Raw genomic sequence first — 14,996 nt, 5'->3', positions numbered from 1 at the left:
AGAGGGCAGCAGGTCGAACAGTCCAAACGCAGGATGGGAGCTGTCTTTGATGATCTTCTTTGCCCTGCTAAGGCAGCAGGAGGTGTAGATGTCCATCAGGGAGGGGAGAGGGCAGCCAATGATCCTCTGCGCTGTCCTGGTTACCCTCTGAAGCCTCTCCCTGTCTGCCATGGTGCAGCTGCCATACCATGCTGTAATGCAGTATGTCAGCAAGCTCTCGATGGACGAGCGGTAGAAGGTCAGCAGCAGGTTAGAGTCCAGGTTGTGCTTCCTGAGGACCCTCAGGAAGTGCAGCCGCTGCTGAGCCTTCTTGATGACCGCTGTCGTGTTGTCCGTCCAGGAGATGTCAGCAGCGATATGGACGCCGAGAAACCGGAAGGTGTTGACCCTCTCCACACACTCGCCGTTGATGTGTAGGGGGGCTAAGTCGGTGCTGTGCCTCCTGAAGTCGACAATGAGCTCTTTTGTTTTCCTGGTGTTCAGAGCCAGATCAGGTGTTATCAGGACCCTGGACTTTTACGCATTTCAATTGAGAGATGACAGAAGAGAGTTCTGCAGATGAAAAGGGTGCTGACAGGAGCCCATCAGCACCAGGAGCTTTCCAAAGATTAGTGGTTTCCTGTTTGACAGAACGAGTATGGTTCTTGTCTGCGTCTTTGAAGTGGCCGTTGGCCACGAGCTGGTCGGCGATGGAGTTGGCCGTAACAGGGCAATGCTTTGGGCGGGTACTTCGACCAGTGAGGCGAGTGAAGTCGATTCCTTGGACTCATTGTGATGTCATAGCTGCTAACTGCCAGTGCAGATGGTAGAAAATGTTGTCAAAGTGGATTTAGTAAAGTTAAAAATGTGAATAACTTGTACAATATAACATAAATCTGAACCAAACTTCAATACACCACACCACAGGACAATGGTGAGTAAGGTGGTCCAAAAATTGTTGTGCTAATGTATACCGTTTTGACGTAATTCAGGGCACGACGGACACACACAAACAGACATCCAGACAGACAAGATGAGAGTTTTAGTAATATGCTAGACCAAGTGGGACCCGTTGGGTCCCTGTCACACGGGATGGTTGGTCCCCAAACGCAATATTCCACCAGTCACCCACAGCCCCCAACTGCGCAGGTGCGGCCCATTTCCCCTCATCCTCAACACCCCCCCCCCCCCTCCTTTTCACCCTCCCTCTTCTCTCCCCACTCCTCCTCCCTTCCTTCCCTCAGCTCTCCCTCCTTCTTCTTTCCCCTACCCTCAGTGACTCCCTTCCTGCCTCCATAACCCCTCTCAGCCTCCCTATACCCCTCCTCTCCATCTACACAGCCTACCTGGGGGCAGCGACAGCGGCCGGGCCTCTGGCACAAAGACCGGTCCTGTTGCTCAGAAGGGTAAGGAAAAGAAGAGGAGGGCAATTGTAATAGGTAGTTTGCCTCCCTGGTGCCAGGGATGTGTCTGAACGTGTCCACGAAATCTTGAAATGTGAGGGAGAGGAGCCCGAGGTTGTGGTACATATAGGTCCAACGACATAGGTAAAAAAAGAGAAGAGGTCCTGAAAGAAGAATTTAGGGAGTTAGGTAGAGAGTTAAGGAGAAGGACTGCAAAGGTAACAATCTCAGGATTATTGCCTGTGCCACGCGACAGTGAGAGTAGGAATGGAGCGAGGTGGAGGATAAATGAGTGGATGAGGGACTGGTGCAGTGGGTATGGATTCAAGTTTCTGGATCATTGGGGCCTCTTTTGGGGAAGGTGCGACCTGTACAGAAAGGACGGGTTGCACTTGAACTCGAGGGGGACCTATATCCTGGTGGGGAGGTTTGCAAAGGCTACTGGGGAGACTTTACACTAGTATGGTTGGGGGGGGAGGGACTCAAATTGGGAAAGCTAGCAGTCAGTGCGCGAGGCAGGAGGCCGAGAATGGTAGCATTCTGACCCAAAATGTAGGGAGAGAGAAGAAAAAGACAATAAACAGAGAATAAGAGAGGGTGGGTTTCTTAAATGTGTATATTTTAATGCTAGGAGCATTGTAAGAAAGGTGGATGAACTTAGAGCCTGGATTGACAGCTGGAAGTATGATGTTGTGGCGATCAGTGAAACATGGTTGCAGAAGAGCTGTGATTGGAAACCAAATATTCCAGGATTTCGTTGCTTCAGGTGTGATAGAATTGGAGGGGCAAGAGGTGGAGGTGTTGCATTGCTGATCAGGGAAGATATTACAGCAGTGCTTTGGCAGGATAGATTAGAGGGCTCATCTAGGGAGGCTATTTGGGTGGAACTGAGAAATGGGAAAGGGGTAGCAACACTTATAGGGGTGTATTATAGACTGCCAAATGGGGAGCGAGAATTGGAAGAGCAAATATGTAAGGAGATTGCAGATATTAGTAGTAAGCACAAGGTAGTGATTGTGGGAGATTTCAATTTTCCACACATAGACTGGGAAACACATTCTGTAAATGGGCTGGATGGGTAGGAGTTTGTAAAATGTGTGCAGGATAGTTTTTTGCAGCAATACATAGAGGTACCTATAATAGAAGGGGTGGTGCTAGACCTCCTGTTAGGAAATGAGACACGTCAGGTGGCAGAGGTATGCGTTGGGGAACAGTTCGGGACCAGCGATCACAATACCATTAGTTTCAATATAAAAACTCTTGACAAAAAGCCCAGAATGTACCATCACTGTAGCATCCTGAAGAAATTTGATCTGCTGAGCTGGGAAAACGTAATAAAATATTCGGACTTGATTTTGGTTTACAAAATCTTCTGTGGACTAGCCCCACCTCCGTTAAAGGACTTCATAAAGAAAAACACAAATAGGTCGACAAGAGCAGCCTCCAGGGGTGATTGTATAGTCCTGTTTAGGAAAAGTGGCTTTGGTCAGTCAGTATTTGCATATCGAGCGTCGCATACCTGGAACGCGATACCATGCGTCATACGGGATCTGCCAACCCTTACCTCATTTACCAAACATCTAAAAACATGGTTACTGCAAAATCAAAACTGCAATCATAATCTACCTTAACATTATCCTATGGTACTCTTTCATTGTTACTTTTTTACTTTTATTGTTTGTTTTGTTTTGTTTTTGACTTCTGTTTTGTCTCTTCTCTTATTGATTGATTGTGTTGTGATGTGTTTACCTTGTTTACCAGAGGGACTAAAGATGGAAATTAGCTACTGGCTACAATCTTGCGTTTTACATGTAAATGTTTATTAATATGCACTGTCCCCTAAATAAATAAAATTACAATAACAATTACAATATAATTATGGAGAGGGTCAGAACTGGACCTAGGGTTGAGATTTTTGATTGAAGAAAGGCTAACTTTGAGGAGATGCGAACGGATTTAAAAGGAGTAAATTGGGACAGTTTGTTTTATGGGAAAGATGTGGAAGAGAAATGGAGTACATTTAAAGGTGAAATTTTAAGAGTACAGAATCTTTATGTCTCTGTTCGGTTGAAAGGAAATAGTAAAAATTGGAAAGAGTAATGGTTTTCAAGGCAAATTGGACACTTGGTTCGGAAGAAGAGAGATCTACAATAATTATAGGTAGCATGGAGTAAATGAGGAGTATAAAGAATGTAAAAAGAATCTTAAGAAAGAAATTAGAAAAGCTAAAAGTAGATATGAGGTTGCTTTGGCAAGTAAGGTGGAAGTAAATCCAAAGGGTTTCTACAGCTATATTAATAGCAAAAGGATAACGAGGGATAAAATTGGTCCATGAGAGAGTCAGAATCGCTGTCACACAGGAGGGCTGGTCCCCCAATGCAACCCGTTCCCCCAACGCAATATTTGACCACTAACCCCCGTAGCCCCCACTCACCCGTTCCCCCAAAACAATATTCCACCACTCACCAATAGCTCACCAGTAGGTTGGCTCTCCCTCAATTTAAACTTAAAAAAAAAAAATGCAATTGCACTAACATTTTTTCATTCTTTAATGTGATGTAGGAGCCACCGACAAGGCAATCTTTTGTTATCCAAATCTAATCATTAAACTTTCAATTTAGAGAGCAATTAAAAGGCTTTGCAATCACATATGTGCTGAGTTAGGCTGGCAGATTTTTTCCCCTGAAGGACACTTGCTGCCAAGGACTCCATGTCCTGGGATAGCAACGTTGTAGCCGGAAGGGCTACAATCCCATTGTGACGTCATAGCTGGAAGCTGCAAGTGCAGATTTGAAGAAATCCTTCTCAAAGTGGGATTTTGTAAAGCTAAAAATGTTAATAACTTGTAAAATATAACATCAATCTGAACGAAACTTGACACAAACCACAAATCACCAAGTTGAGTGCAAGGATTTAGCGCTATGGTGTACCGTTTTGGCGTAGTTCCGGGATCACATACAGCCAGACACGCACGCAGGCATAGAAACATACAAGACAAGACTTTTAATAGTATACTAGACCAAGTGCAGACCCGTTGGGTCTGCTCCCCCAACGCACCGGGCCCTTACCCGTAGACACCATGGGAGGAGTGGTCCTCCAACTCAACCCATTGCCGAACGCAAGATTCAGCAAAGATCATAGCTCGTGAGGCTCCCCCTGCACTGGAGTTTAAGAAAAAAATGCCAATTGCACTTCACAATTGCAATACCAATTAACCCTCCCCCTCTTGTCCTGCCAGGAGCTATGATGGCAACATTGTTGCAAATGCCAGGTGCACTTGCTGTGAGATACCATTGAGTTGAAAAGTTCAGAGTGTTCCTGCCAGTGTTCCTGTCTTGCAACTTTGTATTGAAGTGTGTTGGAAGCTGTGAGGAATGATTTTAACAGTAAAAATCATTTAAAATTCAAAGTATTTTTAAACATTTTCAGTAATGTCGAGAAAAAAAGCATAACGTTTTTAGGTAAGTTGATTTTGGACTCAACGGAAAAATGTCATTGTAAATATTTTATCGTTGCTGCGTAGATTTTTCGTGAAGATGTAATAACACACAAACACAAGATCAGAGTTTTAATAGTTACTAAATTAAGTGGGGTCAATTGCATTATTTTTCTAAGTCCTCGATGAGGAGGGAAGGCAGTGCTGGGAGACACGCCCCTGCACAGTCGGGGGCTATGGGCGAGTGGTGAAATGTTGCATTGGGGAAACGGGTGAGTGGTGGAATATTGCGTTGGGGGACCAGGCCTCCCGTGGGAGCTATGGGTGAGTGGTTGAATATTGCGTTGGGGGACCAGGCCTCAGGACCAGGTGTGACAGGGACCCAACGGGTCCCAGTTGGTCTAGTATATACAAGTATCTAATTTTGCAGTAGACACTCTTTATGAAGATCATTTGCCCAAAAAGATTAATGTTGGGGCACAACACACATCAAATTAATATATTTTTCGACATGTCATTTTTCACTTTTGAACTGAACCATTTCTGAAGAAGGGCCTCGACCCGAAACGTCACCCATTCCTTCTCTCCAGAGACGCTGCCTGTCCCGCTGAGTTACTCCAGCATTATGTGTCTACCATTTCTGAGTGTTTGTTTCTCACTCCTGGCCTCCTACTTCCCTCTTCACCGATTCTCTAAAGTTTTATCCATCTTCGACTTAAAACACAGCATTCTAATCCTCTTTCTACCTGTATATTCTTTGATTACAAAGAGAAAATTGTTCCAAAATATTCTTGCAAATATTTCTATTTGAAACTATACCTTGTTTCTGCAAAACTCATTTACACGCACTGATACTTAGAATTCAGACAAAAGCCCTCACAGGGGTTATTATCACATTGCATTACTGGTAGCACTGCTGTGCAGGGAACCTGACATGAACGCCTTCCCACGCTGTTGCTGCAAGAGGCAGTGCAAGGAACCTGGTGAAACTCAAGCTCTGAATCCACTCTGGCGAGACTGTGAAAGTTGATGGTGAATGAGCTAGGACAAGCACTGCAGCCACTCAGCAGGGATAGAAGACCTCTACCCGTTACTTTCTTTCAAAGTATGCCTGGGAACTGCCCCCTGCCTTGTGGTACCTCACCAGATATTCTATCATGAAAGACGTTATATAAATGTAAGTATGTTTTTGCTAGAAATAGAGCAATTCAGAATTTTTTTTTTAAGTACAAGAATTAAATATTTGAGCTACCTGTCCCATTCATCATTGGCTGTTCGTCTTCGCCGAAGTCTTTCAGCACCTGGTTTATCAACCTGGTCAAATTCATCTTCTATCAAAGCCAAAAGAGAAAATAAAATTACCAAACATGCTTCTGTCGGGTGAAAAAAAAATATCATTTCAACATATACTCCATAACGATAAACTATTGAACTTGAACATACAAGTTGATCTAATAGTAAGATGATAAATTACCACTGTTGGAATATTTCTCATATGACAGAGAAACACAAGAAATGTAATACCAGCCAGAACTAACATTTTTGTGAACCATGGTTAGTTTTAAAAATAAACTACATTTTCTACCAAATCCCATTAATACAGCAATAAAGAATTGTTAGAAAAAATTTAAATTAAATAGGGATTTGGCACAATTACTATATAATAATCTACAATTTAGTGAACATATCAATTTTACTTCCAATGATTATGGATGAAATTAAATGTATTATTAAATAACAAAGATTGTGGATGCATAACTTACTTGAACCAAAAAGCTCAGATTTTAATTCCAGCTTTCTGAAGAGCATGTCAACAATAAAGCCTACCTAAGTATAAGAGTCTGTCTGTGACTATCAATCCAGATATTTTATTATCATTTATACTCTGCAGTAGACTTGCTGTCACTTATCATTTAACAATGTTTACATTTCACATTACATTTTAAATTTCATTGTACCATGTGCAATGACAATAAAGAGATTCATTCATTCACATTTTCTCTTCACTAGACCTTAACACACCCAGTTGCTCTGGTACAATTCTGGATCATACTTCAAACTAGAAAATAAATATGAATCAGATGGATGAACTTGACTGGAATGAAAAAAGCAATGGCAAAATAGAGATCAAAGACAAAATATTATAAAATATGGACTAATATAAATCAGGTTTTCCAGGAAGAAGTAATATTCACCAAAATATATTTGCAGATGATTGACTTTATGCAATCACTCTTTGAAATTAAATTTAGCATGTCAGAGGTTATTGGGAGAAGGCAGGAGAATGGGGGTTAGGAAGGAGAGATAGATCAGCCATGATTAAAAGGCGGAGTAGACTTGATGGGCCGAATGGCTTAATTCTGCTCCTATCATTTATGATCTTATGTGTATTAAATACAATTATTTTCTTAAAAACACTGCTCTTCAAACATTTTCTTCCATAAACATTTTAAACATAAAGCTTCAAACACAGAATGTATATCAGCTTCTTCAACAGAAAACTATCTGAAAAACTAATATGTGAAACAGAAATTAGATTCCAACAAACACACAAAAACAAGTTACACGTAAAATTGCTAAAGGAAAGATTTAGCAAAAAAATCAAGACAGTGCAAAAACAATGAAAACAAGCCCATGGTAATACAAGAGGTGGAATTAGGTGCCCTGCTGTCAGGGCAAGATTAGGGTTTATGCGGTTAGTTCAAGGACCCGATAGTTGTAGGAAAGTATCTGTTCTTGAACCTGGTGGCGTGTGACCAGGTTTCTATACTTCCTGCCCAATGACAGCACTGAGAAGGCATGGCCCAGATGATGAGTTTCCTTGATGGTAGATGCTGCCTTCTTGAGGCGGCACCACATGTCAATATTTTTGATCGAGGGGCAGGCTATGCCTATGATGGATACGGATGAGCCAACCACACTATGCAGCAAGTGTGTTCTCATGCACTGGAATTGTTTACCGGAGCCATGACATATACCACAAAACTGAAACCTGCAGAAAACTGAACTCAATTTGTTATTTTTAGGAAAGCCTTTTACGAGGTATGTTACAATACTTACCTTCAGCTGCGCTGCAGTTCTGCTACTGGCCATGTGCTCGACTTTGGCGCCTTTGAGGGGCGGGGGGGGGGGGGGGGGGGGGGGGTGGGGGATTAAAATTCCGTTATCTCCTGCCTGTCCGAGATATATTTTCTCAGACTGCTAGCTGATGCTGAAAAATTGTTCCAACTTGTGTTCTCGGAAGTTTTTTTTTTTTAATTCGCGGGGCAATTTAATCGCTGGAGTAAAATAAAAATGCGACTTCTAATGGCGTCAACAACGATGAGCTGGCCTACAGGGAGGAGGTCCAGCACTTAGCAGCATGGTATGCTGACAACAACCTGGCCCTTAACTCCAAGAAGACCAAGGAGCTCATTGTAGACTTCAGGAAGTCCAGAGGCGGCACGCACACCCCCATCCACATTAACGGGACGGAGGTGGAACGTGTTTCTAGCTTCAGGTTCCTGGGAGTCAACATCTCCGATGACCTCTCTTGGACCCACAATACCTCTACTCTGATCAAGAAGGCTCATCAGCGTCTCTTCTTCCTGAGGAGACTGAAGAAGGTCCATCTGTCTCCTCAGATCCTGGTGAACTTCTACCGCTGCACCATCGAGAGCATCCTTACCAACTGCATCACAGTATGGTATGGCAACTGCTCTGTCTCCGACCGGAAGGCATTGCAGAGGGTGGTGAAAATTGCCCAACGCATCACTGGTTCCACGCTCCCCTCCATTGAGTCTGTCCAAAGCAAGCGCTGTCTGCGGAGGGCGCTCAGCATCGCCAAGGACTGCTCTCACCCCAACCATGGACTGTTTACCCTCCTACCATCCGGGAGGCGCTACAGGTCTCTCCGTTGCCGAACCAGTAGGTCGAGGAAAAGCTTCTTTCCGGCGGCTGTCACTCTACTCAACAACGTACCTCGGTGACTGCCAATCACCACCCCCCCCCCCCGACACTTATTATTATTTATTCAAATCGTTTGCTATGTCGCTCTTCAAGGGAGATGCTAAATGCATTTCGTTGTCTCTGTACTGTACACTGACAATGACAATTAAATTGAATCTGAATCTGTCAAGGCCGACAACGAGACGGATCTCACGTAGGGGGCAAAACATAAGGCCAGTCGTGTATTTTACATATAAACTTGCTTGTTAGGATGACTTTAATCAAAATTTCATTGGCAAAAATGTGATTATGTAAATATACGAACCAGCAGTGTTTTTCCTGCCGATATGGGGTTCAAATTCACTGCAAACCACAACGTTCCAATCGATCGCGTTCCACAAAAACCCACTCGCAAGATAGAAACATAGGAAATAGGTGCAGGAGTAGGCCATTCGGCCCTTCAAGCCTGCACTGCCATGCAATATGATCATGGCTGATCATCCAACTCAGGAGATTAAAATGGATATTAATTTACAGGAATTAAACATTAAATTCCTTCCAATTGGCCTATAAATTAATGACTGAAGATTTAAAAATCATGTTATATTGTGAATTCTTGTGTGAATGTTATTTGGACACTTAGGCTATTTAAAAATGTTAATCTTTTCTTAAGAAATGGATAGATGTTTAGATCTAGTAATTGCATTTTGTAATTAGCTACAATTAGGTAACTAACTAATTATATGCTTTAATTTCAGGTCATCCAAGTAAGATTGTTTCATATTTGTTTCAGAATGCATCAATCTATAATAGCTGAAAATTTCTTTCAGTTCTCTTAATTTTTAAGAAAGTTATGGGCTTTTGACAGTCCTCGATCACAGTTTTTGTATTAAGTCAATGGAAATGGAAAAGCAATAGGGAACAAGATGCTAATTTCCGAGTATGAAAATGGCCATATCTTTTTTAATACTGAAGATATGAAAGTGAATTAGGTGTCAAATTAAACTTCTTTTTATGCTTTATCTGATGGGATGAATTGCAGAGTTGATTTTTAAAATCTCAAAACATTGCTACTTTTACCACTGGCAAGCAACGAGTGAGAACGAATTAAAACATAATATTCCTTGTAATGGATGGTCTGTATATAACGAAAAATGAAGAAACAAGGAATTGCAGATATTGGTTTATTTAAAAAAAGCAAATAATACATTAATACTTGTTTCATTTATTAAGGATGGTCACCATAATGGTGTCTCAGGGATTTTCAGCTTTCTCTCCCTTTTAGAGAAAATAATGAGAATATGAATTGGTGTCAGACGCATTTCTTCGCCATACTTTATTCCTTCAGTGGGAAATTCATCTGCTTGAGAGGCTTGACTTTTTTTTCTATTGGATGGCCTTTTCAATCGCTTTCCAAGCCAGGGAGAGCCAAGATTCCCATTGCTGAAGTATTAGCAGTGAAAGAATGAGCAGCTTCAAATTCCTGGACTTTAACATCTCGGATGACCTGTCCTGGGCCCATCACGTAGATGTAATCACGAAGAAGGCGCACGGGTGCCTTGACTTTCTTTGAGGTATAAAGAGATTCAGCACATCACTGAATATTCTAATAAACTTTGAGAACTACACTGTATAAAGTATATCCTGACCGATTGTATCATGGCTTGGCGTGGCAATCCCAACGCACAGTAATGCAGGAGGCTCGAGTGGTGGACTCAGACCAGTCCATCATGGGGGCAATTCTCCTCACCATCAAAGCATCTGCATGTGGCGCTGCCTCAAGAAGGTGGCATCTCTCATCAAGGAAGCCAAAAGCCAGGCAATGCCCTCTTCCCACTGTTGCCATTGTGCAGGATATATAGAAGCTTGAAGTCACACACGACCAGGTTCAAGAACATCTTTCCTACCTATCATGTTTTTTTTTGTTTTGTTTTTTAAATCGACCACCACAACCGTGATCCTACCTTGTCAATGGAACTTGACAGGCTGCCTCTTGCACAACTATGGTGGGGGGGGGTCTTGTTTTCTAATTGTGTACTTTTGCACTCAGGACTTGTTTTCGTGCACTCTTTTTCTTTTCATTATCTCATAGAAGTTGAGTAATTTATGTGTAGGAAGAAACTGCAAAGCTGGTTTACACCAAAGCCAGACACAAAGTGCTGAAGTAACTCAGCAGGACAGACAGCATTTCTGGATAGAAGGAATGGGTAATGTTTTGGGTCAAGGCCCTTCTTCAGACTGAGAGTCAGGGGACGGACACAGAGTAAGGAAGGGCAATATGTGAAAACTAGATATTGAAGGAGATGAAGGTCAAGGAACATGTAGAATAGATCAGTGTAGGCTAGAAGAAGGTCACAACGAAGCATTCAGAGATAAAATTTAATCAGGGGGACAGTCAGACTGGTCGGAGAACTAGGAAGGAAGAGGGATGGAGAGAGAGGTAAAGCAAGGATTACTCAAAGTTAGTATTTATTCATACCACTGAGGTGTAAGCTGTCCAAGCGAAATACGAATTGCTGTTCCACCAATTTGTGCTGGGCTTCCCTCTGACAGTGGAGGAAGCCCAGGACAGAAAGGTCAGTGTGGGAATGGGGAGTAAAAGTGTTTTGCAACTGGGAGTGAGCAAAGGTGTTCTTTTTATGGGTTTTTTTTTTGTTTTTTTTAAACTGTTGTCTGTGATGTTGCTGCAAGATTTTTATTGTGCCTGTACCTTACTGTATTTGTGCATATCGCAATAAACTTGACCAAACTTGACTTGAATTCCTGTATCTCCCAGCAGTTCTCATCAAACTAGTCTGTCCCTTCTGGTGAAAGAGCCACGACCTGCCTTCATAGGTGCTCATTATTGTGAACTACAAGGCAGACGAGGCACTGTGGAAACTACCTTTACCTTCTCAAACTGGAAAAAAGCTTCTAATTATGTCAATAGTCTTAAATTTGGCTGTCTTCAAGCATCTGCCTGCTCCATAGGCATACAAGCCAAGGTCCTAACCAATGATCAACTACAGAGCCGATCCCAGTGTAAGCTGGGGTCAAGCAAGATTGGTTCATCTTTTAATTTTCCTCTCACATACTGCACCGCATCTGTAATACTTCTAACAGAGTGGAGTTAATCTCCATACAAATGGATTACTGCTCATCATATTCATGGACCAAATACTAGCCCAATCTCATTCAGTTTTTTAAATCGACCACCACAACCGTGATCCTACCTTGTCAATGGTAGGATCCGGTAGGCGGCGCGGCTCTAGCCAGCAGCGGCCTCTGCAGCCTGTCCGCGTTTTTATTATTTTTTGTCTGTGTTTTTATGTAGCTTTTGTTTTTTATGTTGGGGTGTGTGTCAGGGGGGTTGGGGGCGGGGTGGGAGGGGGGGGGGGGAAAACTTTTTAGAAACATAGAAATTAGGTGCAGGAGTAGGCCATTCGGCCCTTCGAGCCTGCACCGCCATTTAATATGATCATGGCTGGTCATCCAACTCAGTATCCCGTACCTGCCTTTTCTCCATACCCTCTGATTCCCTTGGCCACAAGGGCCACATCTAACTCCCTCTTAAATATAGCCAATGAACTGGCCTCAACTACCCTCTGTGGCAGAGAGTTCCAGAGATTCACCACTCTCTGTGTGAAAAACGTTCTCCTCATCTCGGTTTTAAAGGATTTCCCCCTTATCCTTAAGCTGTGACCCCTTGTCCTGGACTTCCCCAACATCGGAAAAAATCTTCCTGCATCTAGCCTGTCCAACCCCTTAAGAATTTTGTAAGTTTCTATAAGATCCCCTCTCAATCTCCTAAACTCTAGAGAGTATAAACCAAGTCTATCCAGTCTTTCTTCATAAGACAGTCCTGACATCCCAGGAATCAGTCTGGTGAACCTTCTCTGCACTCCCTCTATGGCAATAATGTCCTTCCTCAGATTTGGAGACCAAAACTGCACGCAATACTCCAGGTGTGGTCTCACCAAGACCCTATACAACTGCAGTAGAACCTCCCTGCTCCTATACTCAAATCCTCTTGCTATGAAAGCCAACATGCCATTCGCTTTCTTTACTGCCTGCTGCACCTGCATGCCTACCTTCAATGACTGGTGTACCATGACACCCAGGTCTCGCTGCATCTCCCCCTTTCCCAATCGGCCACCGTTTAGATAATAATCTGCTTTCCCGTTTTTGCCACCAAAATGGATAACCTCACATTTATCCACATTAAACTGCATCTGCCAAACATTTGCCCACTCACCCAGCCTATCCAAGTCACTTTGCAGTCTCCTAGCATCCTCCTCAACCTAACACTGCCCCCCAGCTTAGTGTCATCGGCAAACTTGGAGATATTGCCTTCAATTCCTTCATCCAGATCATTAATATATATTGTAAATAGCTGGGGTCCCAGTACTGAGCCTTGCGGTACCCCACTAGTCACTGCCTGCCATTGTGAAAAGGACCCGTTTACTCCTACTCTCTGCTTCCTGTTTGCCAGCCAGTTCTCTATCCACATCAATACTGAACCCCCAATGCCATGTGCTTTAAGTTTGTATACTAATCTCTTATGTGGGACCTTGTCGAAAGCCTTCTGGAAGTCCAGATACACCACATCCACTGGTTCTCCCTTATCCACGCTACTAGTTACATCCTCGAAAAATTCTATAAGATTCGTCAGACATGATTTACCTTTCGTAAATCCATGCTGACTTTGTCCAATGATTTCACCACTTTCTAAATGTGCTGCTATCCCATCTTTAATAACTGACTCTAGCAGTTTCCCCACTACCGATGTTAGGCTAACTGGTCTGTAATTCCCCGTTTTCTCTCTCCTTCCCTTCTTAAAAAGTGGGGTTACGTTTGCTACCCGCCAATCCTCTGGAACTACTCCAGAATCTAAGGAGTTTTGAAAGATTATTACTAATGCATCCACTATTTCTGGAGCTACTTCCTTAAGTACTCTGGGATGCAGCCTATCTGGCCCTGGGGATTTATCGGCCTTTAATCCATTCAATTTACCCAACACCACTTCCCGACTAACCTGGATTTCACTCAATTCCTCCACCTCCTTTGACCCGCGGGCCCCTGCTATTTCCGGCAGATCATTTATGTCTTCCTTAGTGAAGACGGAACCAAAGTAGTTATTCAATTGGTCCGCCATATCCTGGTTCCCCATGATCAACTCACCTGTTTCTGACTGCAAGGGACCTACATTTGTTTTAGCTAATCTCTTTCTTTTCACATATCTATAAAAACTTTTGCAGTCAGATTTTATGTTCACTGCCAGTTTTCTTTCATAATTTTTGAATCTCTCCCTGCACTGGAGACCCGACCTTTTCTCGTCGGGTCTCAGGTGTCGTTGAGGCCGCAACGAGGAGCGGCCTCCAACGGGAAGAAGCCGGGGACTCTGGTGCCGACTGACCGTTGCCGTCGCGGAGCTGGCCGAGACCGGAGCGGGTGGAGCGGTGGAGGAGCGCTGCTGCTGCTGCGGGGGCTGCTGCTGCGGGTCTGCGGACGACGGCACTGGGAGCCCGCGACTCCCTGGAGGGAGACCGCTTTTCGGGGCTCTTGCAACGGCAAGTTCTCCCGCCCGAGTTGCGGGGTTGAAGAGCTCCTGGAGCGGGGCCTGACATCACTGCCCCGCGCGGCTGGAATGGCCGCGGGACTTTGCGAGCGCACACCGGGGGCTCCAACACCAAGACCCGGTGTGCGACCTTGCACCACCCGGCGTGGCTTTAATGGCCGCGGGACAATCGCCATCGCCAGCCGGGGGCTTTGACTTTGACTCTGACATCGGGGGGGAGAGAGTGGAGAGATAAGTTTATTTGGCCTTCCATCACAGCTATGTGATGGATGTTTATGTAAAATGTAATTATGTTGTGTCTGGGGTCTATTTGTGTGTAATGTATGGCTGCAGAAACGGCATTTCGTTTGGACCTCCAGGGGTCCAAATGACAATTAAATTGACTCTGACTCTCTTTACAGAATGGATACAGCACTTGCCAGGATTAATTTGGAGATCGAACTCCGAGCCAACATTGACTCTTTCACTGAAGTACAAGCGTAAATTTGGGAGATCAGCCCCTCACGTCCACAGAACGACCCTTACAATCTAAGTGCACAAGATCCAGGAAAACAAGGGTCACATTCCACATTCTGTCTACCTCACAGGTAGACACCACTGCCTCCAATGTACCAGCTAATTGAGAAAAGGTGTGCTCAAAGACAAGACCTGACACATAACATCACACTTATGGTCATTGAGCAGCCATGATACC

General features: G+C 43.7%; 1 protein-coding gene across 2 annotated transcripts in view; it reads right to left on the bottom strand.

Moving 5' to 3' along the window:
* rbm33a (RNA binding motif protein 33a) overlaps positions 1-14,996 on the bottom strand; it is a 150,616-nt gene that overhangs the window by 133,576 nt on the left and 2,044 nt on the right. For both annotated transcript variants that reach the window (XM_055664312.1, XM_055664313.1), the window contains exon 2: positions 6,071-6,149. In XM_055664312.1, coding sequence (XP_055520287.1) covers positions 6,071-6,149 — 79 coding nt within the window. The remainder of the gene's footprint in view (positions 1-6,070; positions 6,150-14,996) is intronic.

This window comes from Leucoraja erinacea, chromosome 2 (genome assembly GCF_028641065.1).
Source record: "Leucoraja erinacea ecotype New England chromosome 2, Leri_hhj_1, whole genome shotgun sequence".
NCBI classification, from domain to species: Eukaryota; Metazoa; Chordata; class Chondrichthyes; order Rajiformes; family Rajidae; genus Leucoraja; species Leucoraja erinaceus.
The sequence above is the reverse complement of the archived record's forward strand: the minus strand, read 5'-3'. Positions and strand labels throughout refer to the sequence as shown.